At 42.2% G+C, this 15,175-nt stretch overlaps 1 protein-coding gene across 7 annotated transcripts in view; it reads left to right on the top strand.

Annotated features, from left to right (window-relative positions):
- The window catches only part of AFDN (afadin, adherens junction formation factor), a 134,551-nt gene that overhangs the window by 27,529 nt on the left and 91,847 nt on the right, over window positions 1-15,175 (top strand). For all 7 annotated transcript variants that reach the window (XM_082634310.1, XM_082634314.1, XM_082634311.1 and 4 more), the window contains exon 2: window positions 12,859-13,054. In XM_082634310.1, the coding sequence (XP_082490436.1) occupies window positions 12,859-13,054 (196 nt within the window). The remainder of the gene's footprint in view (window positions 1-12,858; window positions 13,055-15,175) is intronic.

Here is a 15,175-nt window from a genome sequence, read left to right as displayed (position 1 = left end):
ATAAATTTAAAAAAAAAGTACTCGTAAACAATGTGGTTCCTTTCCAAAGTCTCTGCACTGATTTATGCAGATTACCTTTTTGTTTTTCTCTTGCACGGTACCAAGCGACATTCCAATCTGCTGTGGTCATTTGATAATGGAGAGTGAAACAGGAAGTACAGTCACAGGAGGTACTGGTTGGCACCAAATATGCAGTTCAGGATCCCTCATCATAGCAGGGGAGAGAATGTCAGACACTTGTACCAAAGCAAAGTATTTTGTTTTCTTTATAAAATCCCAACTAGAAGGCAGTCATGTTCGTGTCACTGCTTTTGCACCCTCTGTCCAAAAATTATTTTGTTTCTAATTTGTTCTTTCTACCTTGTTCCAACCCCCTTTCAAGTGTCTTATATAAGATATGAAAGGCCTTATGATATGGAAGGACTCAAAAAACTGCCTGTGTTTCAAAATGTATTTTTTACTAATGCAGTATATAGTACAGTAGAGATTTGAACATATTTTTAATTTAGGTAAGTTGCTTGAGGTTTTTTTTTTTAATCAAAATAGGTTGAGTACTATGAATTCAATTGTTAGTATATTAAAAAGATTCAGGTGGAAGCATTTTGATTATAGGAAGCTTCTTTGAATCAGTTGTCATAGCTTGAGTATTTACTTTGATATGAAAGTTACTGTAAATACAGTAAATGATAGTCTACCAGTTTCTGTATATAATTTGTATGGTGCATTACCCTTGTTCAAAATTAGAAACTTCTTTTTAATATTTCACATACTTAAGACTCAGTGCAGATATAAGAAGCAGGTTTTAAAAGAGAATTTCCTTATTTATCTTTCTGGATTTTCTTTTGGATATTATAATACTGAGGTTGAGTTCAGGGACATGTTATTTTCTTTGAACAAGAAGACATTTCAGCATTTTATATGTGTTGATTCGGTTACAGTCAGAGCATTGGAAATGATTGATAACTTTTGGACAGTGAATTTCAGAAATGGAATTATGAATGTTGTACAGTGTGGTTTTTCTGCAAAGCTTAATATTTTGTATTTTTCATATACATGCATATAGACTTTTAATATATGCTCAGTTGTTTTTTGCCTTTATGTGTATATTTGTGTGTGTGTGTGTATATATATATATTTTTTTTTTTTTTTTGCTAGAGATAGGATTATATACCTTGCAAACTAGTTCTCGTGTAAGTATATGAGCACTTGAGAATTTGTAGATGGGAAGTGACATTTATCATTTAGTGCCTTATTTGTGGCAGGTGTGTTTATATGCCATAAATAACAGTAATCACAAAACCCTGTGAAATAAATAGTAGCTTCTCCATTTTATACGTAGGAAATGAGAGACTCAAACATCTTACCCAGAGCTGCACGCGCCTTAGGTGAAAGTACTGGGATTTTTAACTGCTGTCTGGCCATTCCTGAGGCTCTGACTCACCTTCTTACTTTCCACCAAACACTTGCTGCTTGCTCAGTGTGAGCGAAAGATGTTTGGCCTCTGATGTTAATTCCTTACCTGTGTACGGAACCAAATTTCTTTGGATTTTTTCCCAGAGTCTCTTTTTATGCAAACAGGTTTATATTTAATACCATTTAGTTTGTACTTACAACTTATTTTCATATTTTTAATAGGAAAAATTTCAAACATAGCTACAACTCACTTATATCCACCCCCCAGACTTCAGAGTTTTCAAAATTTCGTCATTCTTAGTTCATTATTTTCTGTTGTTGTTTTTAGCTGAAGTGTTTTAAAGCAAATCCTAAAAACTAATGTTATCTCTCCTCTACTTCAGTGCACATCTCAAAGAAATTTAACCGTAAATACAGTAGTCCCATCGACAAAATGAACCATAATTCCTTATTTTCTAATATCTAGCCGATACTCAGATTCCCCTGTCTCCCTCGAAAATGTGTTTTGACAATTAATTTATTTGAATCAGGATCCAAACAGGGTCCACACGTTATATTTAGTTCTCTTATGTTTCTTTTAATCTAGAGCATTCTAACCCCTCTCCCACCCCCATTTTTATGTCACGTCAGACTTGCTGAGAAAAACAGTGCTTATTTTTCCTGTAGGACGTCCCTGTTCTGGACTGGCCCTTTCTTTTTTCCAAGGGTGGACGGTGGAGTGTGACTTGTTTCTGTAGCTTCAGAGCCGTGACGGGATCCGGGCCTCGTAAGCAGTGCCGTGTGTGTCCTGGGCCCCGTGCTGGTAGCGGAGGAGGAGCTGGGACAGCCTGCACCTCTTCACCCTCAGTGCCAGGTCCCCTCAGCCTTTCCGTCCTTGGCTTGGCCAGTGCCAGTCTTCGCCTGAATCAAGGAAGGGTTAAAAAATCGTGATCTGAATTCTGTCATTTCTTTCACATTTATTGGCGGGAATTCTTTAAAAAACAGAAACACATCTTCCTCCTTTAAGCTACAGGAAAGAAAAAAGACTTATTAATTCTTTGGCTTTAACTGCTTATTTTCTGACGAGGAGTTGGTGCCCTTGTCGCCTCCAGTGGTAACAGTGATTGTGGTTTTGTTTGGGTTTTCTCATTTCTGTTTACTGTCATAAACTTGAGGATTTTCATGGATTCTGTGTCTCTGGGTTTTCTCATTTCTGTTTACTGTCATAAACTTGAGGATTTTCATGGATTCTGTGTCTCTGTCAGTTGCAGCCATTATTCTTGCTGGTATTCAGATTGTCCAGATTTGGCCAGGTGCACCTGTTGTTTGGCTGGAGGGTTTTTTTTTTTTTTTTTTTTGAGAACTTCCTTGTCTTATGGCATAACAAGGTGTCCCAAACTCATCTTGTCCATTTTGTGACCTATACCTGGATTAAACCATTTCTCCAAGGAGCCTGGGTTCCTTTTAGTGGAGAATAGTATTTAGAGACAACAATCTAAGTGCCAGAGGTGCTTATTTTTACAGCTTGTCTTTTGCTTCATGACCATTTCAGTGTCAAGAGCTAGAAGATATTTTTCTGTGGGGAAAAAAAATGCATGAGTTTCTACTGATGTTTCCAGTTCAAATTTGGCCCTACTGGGTTTATATGTAATTACTTTGATTTTTAAAAGTCTCTTTTCTCTTACATTGAAAATTGTGTGTAACTGTATTAACACAGCACTTGTTGGCTTCATTCTGTCATATAGTTATTGTATTAGACATAATGATACTAATATTATTACTAACAATAGGGCTTCTGAATGAAGATTAATTATTTTTTTGCAAAATAATTATCCTTAGAATAGAGTCGACTAGGAATGTAAAGTCAAAACACTTTTTTAAGGTCACTTGAAAATCAGTCTTTTTTCTGTATGGTAATGTGACCAATTTCATATATAGTTAGACATTAATTTCTGTTTGTTTTAAATTTTTAGTGTTTACTTTTCGTTTAAGTTTTAATTTTTAATTATTTAAAATAATTAAATGGGTCCAGAGTTGAAGCTATGTTATAAAGTGGATTTAGAAAGGCTTTGCTTCCATCTTTTATTACATTTTGGTTTATCCACTTTAGGGAGGGTTTCTTTCTGTTTTTTGCCCATTTTAAAATGGGTTATTTATTTTTTTCTTCTCAAATTTTAGAGACTTTTTATATATTACATTATATTTCTTTCTGTCATGTAAGTTCTTTTTCCCCAGTGTGTCACTGGTCTTTGGACTTCACTTATTGTTTGCCTTTTTTTTTTTTTTTTTGCCAAATTCAAGCTGTTGGTTTTTTTTTTTTTAATTTGTTTTTATTTTTGGCTGCATTGGGTCTTCATTGCTGCGCGCGGGCTTTCTCTAGGTGCGGTGAGTGGGGGCTGCTCTTCGTTGTGGTGCACGGGCTTCTCATTGCAGTGGCTTCCCTTGTTGCGGAGCGCGGGCTCTAGGCGCGCGGGCTTCAGTAGTTGTGGCTCGCGGGCTCTAGAGCGCAGGCTCAGTAGTTGTGGCACACGGGCTTAGTTGCTCCCCAGCATGTGGGAATCTTCCTGGACCACGGATCAAACCTGTGTCCCCTGCATTGGCAGGCGATTGTTAACTACTGTGCCACCAGGGAAGTCCAATCAAGTTTATTTTTATGTAGACAGGTTTATTAACATTTCTTAAATTGCTTTATGATGACATCTATAATTTTTAAAGTGTGGGTTTCCATAAAGATGTTTATTTATTACACAGGTTTTTAAAGCAATGTGTAAACTATTTATATTAACACTGTAGAGATGAACTTAAACTATTCATAGAAATGCTCGCTATGATTATGGTAGGACTGAAAAGGAAGCTGAATCTTGGGGTTGGAAAGCTTTGTAATCCCATTCACAGGAACCAGCCTGGCTCAGTGGATACAGTGATGTCATTTTGTGTGTATGCCTGAGTGAGAGAGAGAGAGTCGGGCTGCCAGATTTGTAGATCAAGGAAATGCATTAGTCATGATGTGTCTGGACTTTTATCAAGGAATTCAGCAGTGTCTTTCATCCTGTTCTTCTGTTTAAGGGCTGGATCTAAGTACAGTGAGATGAATTAGGAACCGGGTGATTAGTTTTATCCAAAGGCTGTTGTTTAACAGATTAGTGCCAAGCTGGAGAAAGGTTACTGGGTGGACTAATGGGGCAGTGACTCAAGACTTGTCATTTTACTGGAACCTCATGTGAAACAGCAGTATTAGGTGGTCTCCAACAAGCTAATGTCATCTTAAATTGCATTAATTACAGGTATGGTATTAGAATTAGCAGTATATTTGCAGCTGGTTAGACACACCTGGAGTTCTGTGATTAAGTCTGGAAGCTATTTGAGGCTTGGAGGCTAGAACATGAATGTGTTCAGGAGAGAAGTGAACACAATAGAAAGTGGATCTGGGATTATGTCCCAGGAAGGAGAAGACTTCGTTGAATGGGAATTAGAATGCGATGTTGAAGAGGTTCCAGGCTTATTCTGAGTCATGGGTCCCCACCGGGACAGTTTTATCCCCTGGGGAGTCTGTGCAGGTGTCTGGAGACATTTTTGATTGTCACAGATGGGTGGGTGCTGCTGGCATCCGGGAGATAGAGGCCAGGGATGTTCTAGGCAGCTCGCAGAGCACAGCACAGCTCCCACAGCAAGGAATCAATCCAGCCCAAAATGTCAGAAGCCCTTTTCTCCATCTAAACCCATTTACCGTAACTGGTAGTAAGAAGAACTGCCTTTTTCCTAGGGGCCCAGGGCGTGCACAGGAGCGCTCCTGGAGCTGAAGTCTCCTTTCCCAGAGCGCGTGGTGCCTGGGAAATCTGCTCTGCCCTGCTTCACGTCATCAGTGAATGGAAAAGAATGATCATTCATAAACCACGGTCTGAATACAGGTCTAAATGATACCAACAGGCAAAGCTAAGCAGTTGGCAAAGCGACGTGAGATGAATCTTGCTTTTGTATAAGGCGGTACTTTCTAGCTGTCGAGCCGCACAAAGAAAGCATCATCCATTGCTTGGCTAGATGGTGCGTTTGTTATCACTGGAGATGTTCCAGGGCGTTCTTAACTTGAGGTCTATGAATACATCCCATGGGATCTTTCAACGTGGATGAGAAAATTAAGTACATCTTAATTTTCAGTAAATTTTATTAGTCTCTAACTGAATTTAGCATTTTCTTCATTTATGAGTTCATACTCATACCTACTTCAAAATTGGAGTTCTAAAATTTTAAATGCATTAAATAAGATCTAGGCCTTATTTAATGTTAATAGAGAACACTCATTACTATGTCACAGGTTTTAAAAATATTTTAATAATTGTGTTTTAATGTAATTGTTCACTTTGCAATCCTTTGTATTTTATTTTATGCATTTAACATTTTTATTCTGAGAACAGTTGCATAGGCTTCACCAGACTGCCGAAGGATCCATGGCGAAGTTGGGTAGACCCCCGACTAGAGAGGTGGCTTTGAGGGTTGTTTTGTTTACCTCTGTGCTGCACTTTACATTTGTACAAGTGCAGTACTTAAAGGTTACAGTAGAAATAAAGATGGTCTTTAATCACATTTGTGATTATTGTTCTTTGGTCATGTGGGTTTAATGTGTTCTTTAAGTCATATCTTTCGCTTCCCCAATGTATGTTGTATGGTAGGTGTTCAGATACAGATTAAAAATTCTAAGAGGACCGTGGGGAAGACGTTGACTTTTTAATCCCGTTATAATGCTGACTGAGGGCGGGTAGAGTTCTGGGTCCCACGTAGTCTCCCAGGGAAGCACAGATGGAACTTGCCTGGAAGCTGGCAGACTTCCCTGGCTCGTCGTCCTGGACTGTGAGCAGGCAGGTATTAAGTAGATAATGTTGGCAGTGATTACCATGACCTTTAAAAAAACACGTTGACTGATTGGTTTTCATGGCAGCCTGTGTTTTTTGGCAGAGAATTGTCTTACTTATAATGTTGACATGGTTGGATACTGGATGGATTTTTGTTAGAGTTCATAAAAGGGGCGATCCGCGTGTGTTCTCTCTGTGGGATGTGTGTGTTTTCGATCAGTTTTTTAGTCCAGAAAACTTTTATCCTGAAAGATGACTTTTTCCCATTTTCAGTGAACTTGGTCTTCCTCAGCTTTGGTAAACTAGCCTCAGGATGTTAGGAGAACAGTAGTTGGGTCACATCCACCAGGTGTGCATTGTGATGTGTTAGAGATTCTGCCTTTATTTTCAGACAGAAAGAGGTACTGGAATCATTTTATTATAAAGACCAGTTAGACGTGTGCAGGTATAAACTGTTCCTGGGTGAGGATTGCTGGGTCAGAGCAGCTGCTCTCAGATGACGACTCAGGCTCGCTGCAGACATGGTCGGTTCCGTTCCAGATGCCACAGTAAAGCGAGGCACACGGATTTGTGTTGGTTTCCGGTTGCATGTAAAAGTTATGTTTACATGATCCTGTAGTCTGTTAAGTGCACAGTAGCATTATGTCTGAAAAAACAATGTACATCCCTTCATTAAAAAAGACTCTATTGCTAAAAAATGCTAACCATTCATCATCTGACAACGCAGGGTTGCCACAGACCTTCAATTTGTAAAAACCGCGTACCTGTGAAGTGCAGTACAGTGAGGTGTGCCTGTCGGCCGGTTTATGTCACACAGAGTGACGGAGCCCTGTGGAGGCCGGGTGATGACACAGAAATGATTGCCATGGGCAGAAGTGGGTGAAGGTACTTTCCAGATAGTTCTTTTAAGCTTTCAGTAGTATTTGTCCTGCAAAAGTTTTAGGTAATGAAATGCATATAATTTAAAAAAGTATTCTTGAAGTACTGGTTTAAAAAATAGTTCATACAAGTTTAAAAGATAGTGTTTATACAAGTAAGATTGCAGAAACCCATATTCAAGTATTTCTTCCATTCTCTGCCTAACCTGTTGATATTCAAATGTTATTACTGTTTTTAACAACATGAGTCAGATGGCCGTTGTGCTGTTGATGGTTTATGTACAGTGATGTGTGTGTTTTGAAGGCACGGCTGTATCTTTTCTTAACATTTTGCCCCTGTCCTTGGAGGCACCAGCCCTGGGAATAAAGTGTGTGTGTGATAAAGTGGTGGTCCTGTCGGTGGCTGTGCCTTCCAGGGGGGTTGGGAAGCTGATTACCTGTTTGCAGGTAGCATTGTTGTGCTACAGGCTAAGACATGGATTTCAAGTAACTGCTGAAAGTGAGGAGAAGAAACGTTGAGTGGAGCCTGGTTGCCCTGTTTAAGCTTTAGGGCAAGTCGTTCTGATTAGCTTGAGCCAAAGGAGATTTGGGGTTGCTCTGGTGAGTTTCTGCTTGTTTGGATAAGAAGGCCGATTGATTATCAATTTCATTAACTAATGAGATATTGATAAAATATTTAAAAGCAAGTCTCCATCTTTAACTCTTGGTTCCTTGCTTTGGCTCTTTAGTATGTAATTTCATAATAAGCCTTCTCTCTCTTTTTTTTTTTTTGTCTGTTGTATTCTTTCTGATAAACATGAAAATGCTTTTGTTTCAGAGTGGTTAACACAACCCCAAGCAGTGTTGCATTTCTTTTGTAGTAATCATCAGTGATCGTGTTTCTCAGGGAAGACTTTATGTAAAGGTGAGTATATACCTTTAGGAAAAAAAGAAAGGTGTTTTCCTGTCAGGAAAAGTAACCATCAAGGAAAGGAACCAAGTGATTGTTATATTGTCTTTTCCTTCCCTCTGCACTGACCTGTTGTGATGGGTATGCGGTACGCAGGGGATGAGACGGGGTTGGTTACTGTCCCGCCAGCTCCAGACAGAAGTTTCTCCCTGAGAACTCGCTGCCAGCAGGCAGCACTTCACCCAGATACGGGAGGCCCTGCAGCAGTGCTTTTATTTTAAAGTTTTTTTTTATTAAGGTCAAGTCTTTTATTTATTTATTTATTTATTCTTAGCCGCGTTGTGTCTTCGTTGCTGTGCACGGGCTTTCTCTAGTTGCGGCGAGTGGGGGCTACTCTTTGTTGCAGTGCGCGGGCTTCTCATGGCGGTGGCTTCTCCTGTTGCGGAGCATGGGCTCTAGGTGCGCAGGCTTCAGTAGTTGTGGCATGTAGGCTCAGTAGTTGTGGCTCACGGGCTCTAGAACACAGGCTTCAGTAGTTGTGGCATGTAGGCTCAGTAGTTGTGGCTCACGGGCTCTAGGCGCGTGGGCTTCAGTAGTTGTGGCATGTAGGCTCAGTAGTTGTGGCTCGTGGGCTCTAGAGCGCAGGCTCAGTAGTTGTGGTGCACGGGCTTCGTTGCTCTGCGACATGTGGGATCTTCCCGGACCAGGGCTGAAACCCGTGTCCCCTGCATTGGCAGGCGGATTCTTAACCACTGCGCCACCAGGGACGTCCCAGTGCTTTTATGTTAAATGCTGTTGTATCTTGGGTGATAGGTGTACCCAACACTAAGGAGGGGAGGATCTTTTTTAAGGAAACATTTGCCTTTTTATAATATTACAGCTGTGTTGGCTGCAGCCGCATCGGCATTCCAGCCGGCTGTTGACTGCAAACGTAAAGTTTTGGTTTTCAGAGTTCTGATCAGGTGGGAGCAGACAACCACAGCTGGAGGCGTCAGACATTGTTGCTGGAAGTTTTGACTCAGATGTGTTTTGACTTTTATGTGTGAAGCATTAGAGACCGAGGGAGGACCTGGACTGTGAATGAAAGCTCCTCATCTCAGAAGAGCTGCCGTCTGTGGAGAGGCTGAGAGGAAGGCACCTTAGGAAGGGGCCCAGGCACTGCTGGTCCTTCCACTTTATAGTTGAGGGCATCCGAGCCCACGTGGGTGATGAAGACTCCCTCAGAGGTGCAGCTGTTCTGCCGGGGTGCCTGCTGTCCTGTGCCCTGCTGTGCCTCCCCCGGGTGTCCCCCTGCGCCGGGCTGGGCCCCGTGGGGAGTGGGGGCCATGAGGACACCTGCAGCCGAGTACGTGCTGTCCAGGTCTCCAGCCCCTCTGAACCTTCGCTTTCGGTTACTCAGCTGTCCACTTGTTTCTTCTGGGGCCCCTCTGGTGCCTGCAGCCTGCCACTTGGTGGCTGTGTGATTGTAGCTCATGCGCTTAGCTTCTCTGGACCCCCTGTTTCTTTTCTCCCCTGTGCAGTGGGGATGATGGTGGTACCTAACCCTCAGTTTGGGGAATTAAATGCTGAACCGTCAGTATCTGGCACATGGTAGACCATAACATATATTAGTTACAGCTATTACTGTGTGTTAGTTTGGTCACTACGTGCCCAATTTTTAGGTTCAGGAAACTTGATTTTAGCAGTCTTCTCAGGTTTGATAAAATTCTGTGGACTTATTCACACCAGCCAAAATTAGCTGAATAATCGAACAGAATGCTGATGTGTTAATCTATTAAGGGACTCTCCCAGTAACGACTCTACTCACATGTTCCTGTGTGATGTCCAGGTCACCAGGCAAACTAAATTAATAGTTATTTATTAATACTTATTTAGTGCAAATGAAATCAGATCAAAGGTAGTTTTTATTGGATACTTTATTTAGGCTCGACAGACCTGGAGACTTTTTTCTTTAAAAACATCAGTAGAAATACTATTACTTCTCTGTAGACAGCTGTTGCTTGCTGGAGACCTGTATCTGTAACCTTGGAAGTTTTCTCTATTTAAAAAAAATCTTTTATCTCAACATTTTACATAAGATCAGTAGCTGAACCACATTAATAATGGAGGGTTAATATTTGTAGTTTTCTTTTTACCTATAAAGGGTGGTAATCTGTATGTGAGGGACTTTCATGAGGGTGACCGAGGGTATGGGAGACCGTCTCCAGGCTTGCCTCGACCTCGTCATTCTAGCTGCGTTCCTTTGTGTTCTTGCCCAGGTGGGGTGGGCAGTCCCTCAGCCACAGAGGCTGCCTCCGTTCCTTCAGTATCTGGTCGTTGGGAATCACTTGTTGACAGTTCTCAGAGAAGCTGGTGCTTTGTGTCTTTTGGGACCTGTAGGTGTATCTAGCTGTTTTATTCTCATCACAGATGATGTATTTAGAACGACCCAGTTATCAAAACGATGGAGTGCTACGGAGGGTAATTTAGAGAGGTATAAGGGTGGGCCTTCAGAGGAGCCTGCTAGGTGCAGCGTAAAGATGATTTCAGGGCGGCGGTGGTGAAAGGAGCGGAATTCTGGGATAAAAATGTGACTCCCATAACAAAAACTTAAATGTATGTAACCAAATTTACAGACTAAGTGTTGTTTTCTGAAGTGCTGTCTTAGGGGCCCGTGGAGGAGGTTGGTCGGTAGGAAGAGTGAAACCTGGAATAGGGGTCCCTGAGTGATTTCACGGGGCTGGGCCCCTGGGGGATCCTGGGGCCAAGGGAGCCACGTAGAGAGTGGTGAGCACCGTGCCTGGGGCAGAGTGCGTGCTGAGTGAGCCTTGGCTGTTACCAGTGTTGACCCGAACCTGCGTACAGATTCTGAGTTGAGGGACATCTCTCCCGTGCATCCTTACTTACGGCTTTTAGGGTTGCCCGACTAACATCGAGATGGAGATACTTATTTTTAAAGGATATCAGCCTAATTTTTTTTGCTGCTTGACCCAAGCCAGACAAAGACGACTCCTAATTCATTAAGCTTTCTCAGCCCTCACCCCGTAACCATGGCCCTGCTCCATGCCAGAGTCTGTGGTTCAGTGGTGTTCTTCTGACACACATGCTCACTTACCTGTGTTTCTCCCTGGGGCAGGGGAAACAGGGAGGGCGGGTGGCCCAGTGGGCAGGGTCTGGGCGAGCACAGTAAAAGGTTCGGGGCTAGAAACGTGCCTTATAGTCTCGTTTTTCCCGTTTAACTTTCGAATGGTTACACCATTAACCCCATTCTATCAATAATATTCCATTTGCCTTACTTTTCTTCAAATAAATACTTGACAGTTCATAATTTTCAGTGAAGGTTAGGCTAGTGTACTGGGACGTGGACAAAAGCTTGACTGTGATGGTCTCTGAGCCCTGCAGGAAAACTTGACGTCTGAGAGCGAAGGCCACCGCAAGGAAGAAAGCGAGGACTGATTTATCTGACTGGGTTTTAACAAGATTTTGGATGGATTCTGGATACATTTGAAGGTGGAGAGACTTGATGTGTCAGACGTGGCGGGGAGAGAAAGGCGACCATTGAGGAGCGCCCCGGCCGAGGCTTTTTGGTGCAGGAGACTGAGCACAGAACCTCATGGTTGCAGGTGCTCCTCAGGAGTTTGCAGGGAGCTGTGCTTTGTTCTGTGTTCAAGGGAGTAATGGGGTACACAGGAGCCCTGGACCTCACCCTCTCGCATCCCCAGATAAAGTGTAACCTGCCAAACAAAAACAGGTTCTCTTTGATGCGATGGTTCCCAGTCTGTGGGATGTGAACTGCTGAGTCTTATTTTTACGGTGATAGCAAAGGGCCTAAATAACCATCTTGTAATTGATTGAAAAGAAAAAAAAAAAGGAAGCCATGGGAAGGAGCCTTGCACAGTCGCATGGGCTTCAGCCTGCCCTGAAGTAGTCTTTGGTTGACATTCTGTCGAATTTTTCTCTAGAAGTAAGGTTTTAAGAAAAATCTAAATTGTGTCTGTTGATTTGGGGCAAGTAGTTCGTATTGAAAATTACTTACAGTTACATTCCACTAACGTTGAGTTTCCATTTATTCACATTCATGGTAGGATTGGGGTTAACATTTCCCCTTTGCTTTTAGAACAGTCTCTTCATTTAGGCTTTGTCATCTCAGGATGGGATGGGACCTCAGGGACAGATAGGCATGGACTTCAAAGTTCAGTGGATCTGGGTTTAATTCTGGATTTGCTACATAACTGCTTGAGCAAGATACTCAAACTTCGTGAGTTTTAATGACCAAATCTTGAGAATCGGGTTTGATCATAGTATCTACTTCACTGGGTTGTTATAAAGACATGATAAAACGATGCCTGTCCAGGTGTGCCTGGCATTTGCTGAAGGCTCTGACGTCAGGTGCTTTACAGCCGTTACCTTATACTTGAGACATGTAAGAAGGAGACAGGTTGTAAATAACTTGTCCCAAGTTACATAATTTTTTTTTTTTTTTTAAAGACGATGTTCGGGGTAGGAGTTTAGTAATTTATTTATTTATTTTTGCTGTGTTGGGTCTTCGTTTCTCTGCGAGGGCTTTCTCTAGTTGTGGCAAGCGGGGGCCACTCTTCATCACGGTGCGCGGGCCTCTCACTATCACGGCCTCTCTTGTTGCGGAGCATAGGCTCCAGACGCGCAGGCTCAGTAGTTGTGGCTCACGGGCCTAGTTGCTCCGCGGCATGTGGGATCCTCCCAGACCAGGGCTCGAACCCGTGTCCCCTGCATTAGCAGGCAGATTCTCAACCACTGCGCCACCAGGGAAGCCCCCAAGTCACATAATTAAATTTGAAGACATCATTTTAGGATGTTATTTTTCCAAAAATGTATCATTTTGTTTTCCTTTTAGGATTTGGAGTTCCATGGAGTGATGAGATTTTATTTTCAAGATAAAGCTGCTGGGAACTTTGCAACAAAATGTATCCGGGTCTCTAGTACCGCCACCACTCAGGACGTGCTGGAAACGCTCGCAGAGAAATTCCGCCCTGATATGCGGATGTTGTCATCACCCAAGTACTCCCTGTATGAAGTGCACGTCAGCGGAGGTCAGTGGACACAGACGGGGCTTGTCGGCCATGTGCGCTCATCTTGAGACTATCACAGTCACTTGTCCCGGGGGCCCTGCTTTACTGCTGACTCCCTCTTTGTTTTTCTGGAGGGGCCGGGGAAGCAGTTAACAGGTTGGCAAAACTCGAATATGTCTGCGAAATGTCCTCCTAAGTTCCTAGCAGGTGCGTTTGTTGGGAGTTAGAATGACTACATCGGTTTTACATACGCTCACTTCTCCAGAGATGAGTAGCGTAATGTTTTGTGATTGAAATTCTCCAGCAGATCTGTCACATGCATTGATGGTACAATAAGCTGCTTAATTTTGGAGAAGTATTTCATGTAACTCTCCTGCATAAATTATAATATTACAATTAACGATAACCCAGTGTTTTATGAGTACGGTATTTTATGGGTAAAACCCAGTGTTTTGTCCTGCTCGCTGTACTATTTTTGTGATGTGAAACAGTAATGTTATTCTTTGGGAACAGTTAGGGCATCTTGAGGAAACTCTCTCATGTAGTTAGTAATTTCTCCTTGTTTTAAGATTTGAAATTTCTGAGAGTATCCTATATATCACATGGCAGTTGAAGTTGAACTGATTAGAAATGTAGAAATTTATAAAATTTTTTATGAATGCTTTTGAAGTACTGAGTCACCTGTTTAAAAAAAATAATAAATTCCAGTTAATGCAGTAAACAAAGGATTGTATATAGTACAGGCCCAATTTGAATACCTGTTTAAGTTTCAGCCACAAAACCTGTTTGAACATAATTTATTTTTCTTATCTTCAAAAGTACAGCTTTCTTTGTACATTTGAAATTGGGCTAAAATTTTTGTAGTGTGTGGAATTCAGGTGTCACCAAATGCTACCAGTATTATATTAGGTAGGCTGTACTTGTTTATCACTCTTGTAAGGTTACTAGGGTATCACCTACATAAATAATACCCAAACTAAGTTTGACAATAGCGGATGGTCTCAATTTTGGACGTTTTTTTGAGGTTGAGTTCTCCTTTTACCTCAGAATCTTTTTAAATAGGTTACAAAGAGGAAGAAAGTATTTCTCACTTTCAGCCCTCTTCTCGCTGCACCGTTGGGTCATTTGAATGCTGCCAAGTGAGGTCTTTGGAATGCTATCTAAGACTGGGATTTGAGATCTAAAAATGGAATGGGTTTGATTTTTTTTAAAGAACAGTTTTTCTTTAAACTTTCTTTGCTAGATTTGTTTTTAATTAAAAAGTAAAATATGTTACTTGTAAGGGATGAAAACACAAAGAAGGTGTGTAAAGGAGGAGTGTTCCCCATCTCCCCCCGCCCCTGTAGTGACCACTAGGCTAGCCTGGCCGTGTCCTTCCGCACCTTCATACCCCGCCAGGGTCTCAGAGAGGAGCAGACCCTGGCGTGCACGTTCTCAATCTCTTTCGGGTCACGGAGCCTTGAGTGTGTCAGTAATTTTTTAGTGGCATCCCTAGGCCAAAGGAAAAATACCTAACAGTTCATGTTACTGCATAGATTCAGACAAATTCATCAGGATTTATGCTTTAACAGCTTGGTGGATGTTTGAAAAAATAGTACAGATCAAATGAAAGGAAAACTGAAAATTTCATTCCGTTCTTAATCACAGTTGCTCCCTGACGGGGCACGTGTGCCTACTGGGCCCTGCCCAGCTCCTGGGTGGGGGCAGTGCCCTCTTTTCCTGTTCACATTGGTTTGCGGGCAGTGCTTGTTTCTACAGCGCCGTGGAAAGCCCGACGTGACCCTGGTGGGACAGCGCACAACCTGGTGGGGACCAGCAGCTCCTGCCGCATCTGGCAGGTGCAGCTCATTTCCCTGGAAATGTAACGTGCTCCTCAGTGAGCCGCTGGATGCCGCAGCTGGTGTGTGGACCAGAGTGCTGGCCCAGCACCATGGAAACGCCACTCTCATCCCTTCTCTGCGTTAGGGTTCCTTGTGTGAAATCAACTGGAAAAGTAAAAAGGATTCTGCTCTTCTGACGTAAGGCAGAAGATACCTTAAGTTATAAAGTTGTAGCAGGGCCCTAATTATATTTGCATGCAGTAGTTAGGCACGTATGCTTTAGAACAGCTCACCTTGTTTTTGTTTTATGATTTAGACTTAA

Source organism: Mesoplodon mirus (assembly GCF_964341445.2).
Source record: "Mesoplodon mirus genome assembly, chromosome: 10".
NCBI classification, from domain to species: Eukaryota; Metazoa; Chordata; class Mammalia; order Artiodactyla; family Ziphiidae; genus Mesoplodon; species Mesoplodon mirus.
This window is presented reverse-complemented; position numbering and strand designations above follow the sequence as displayed.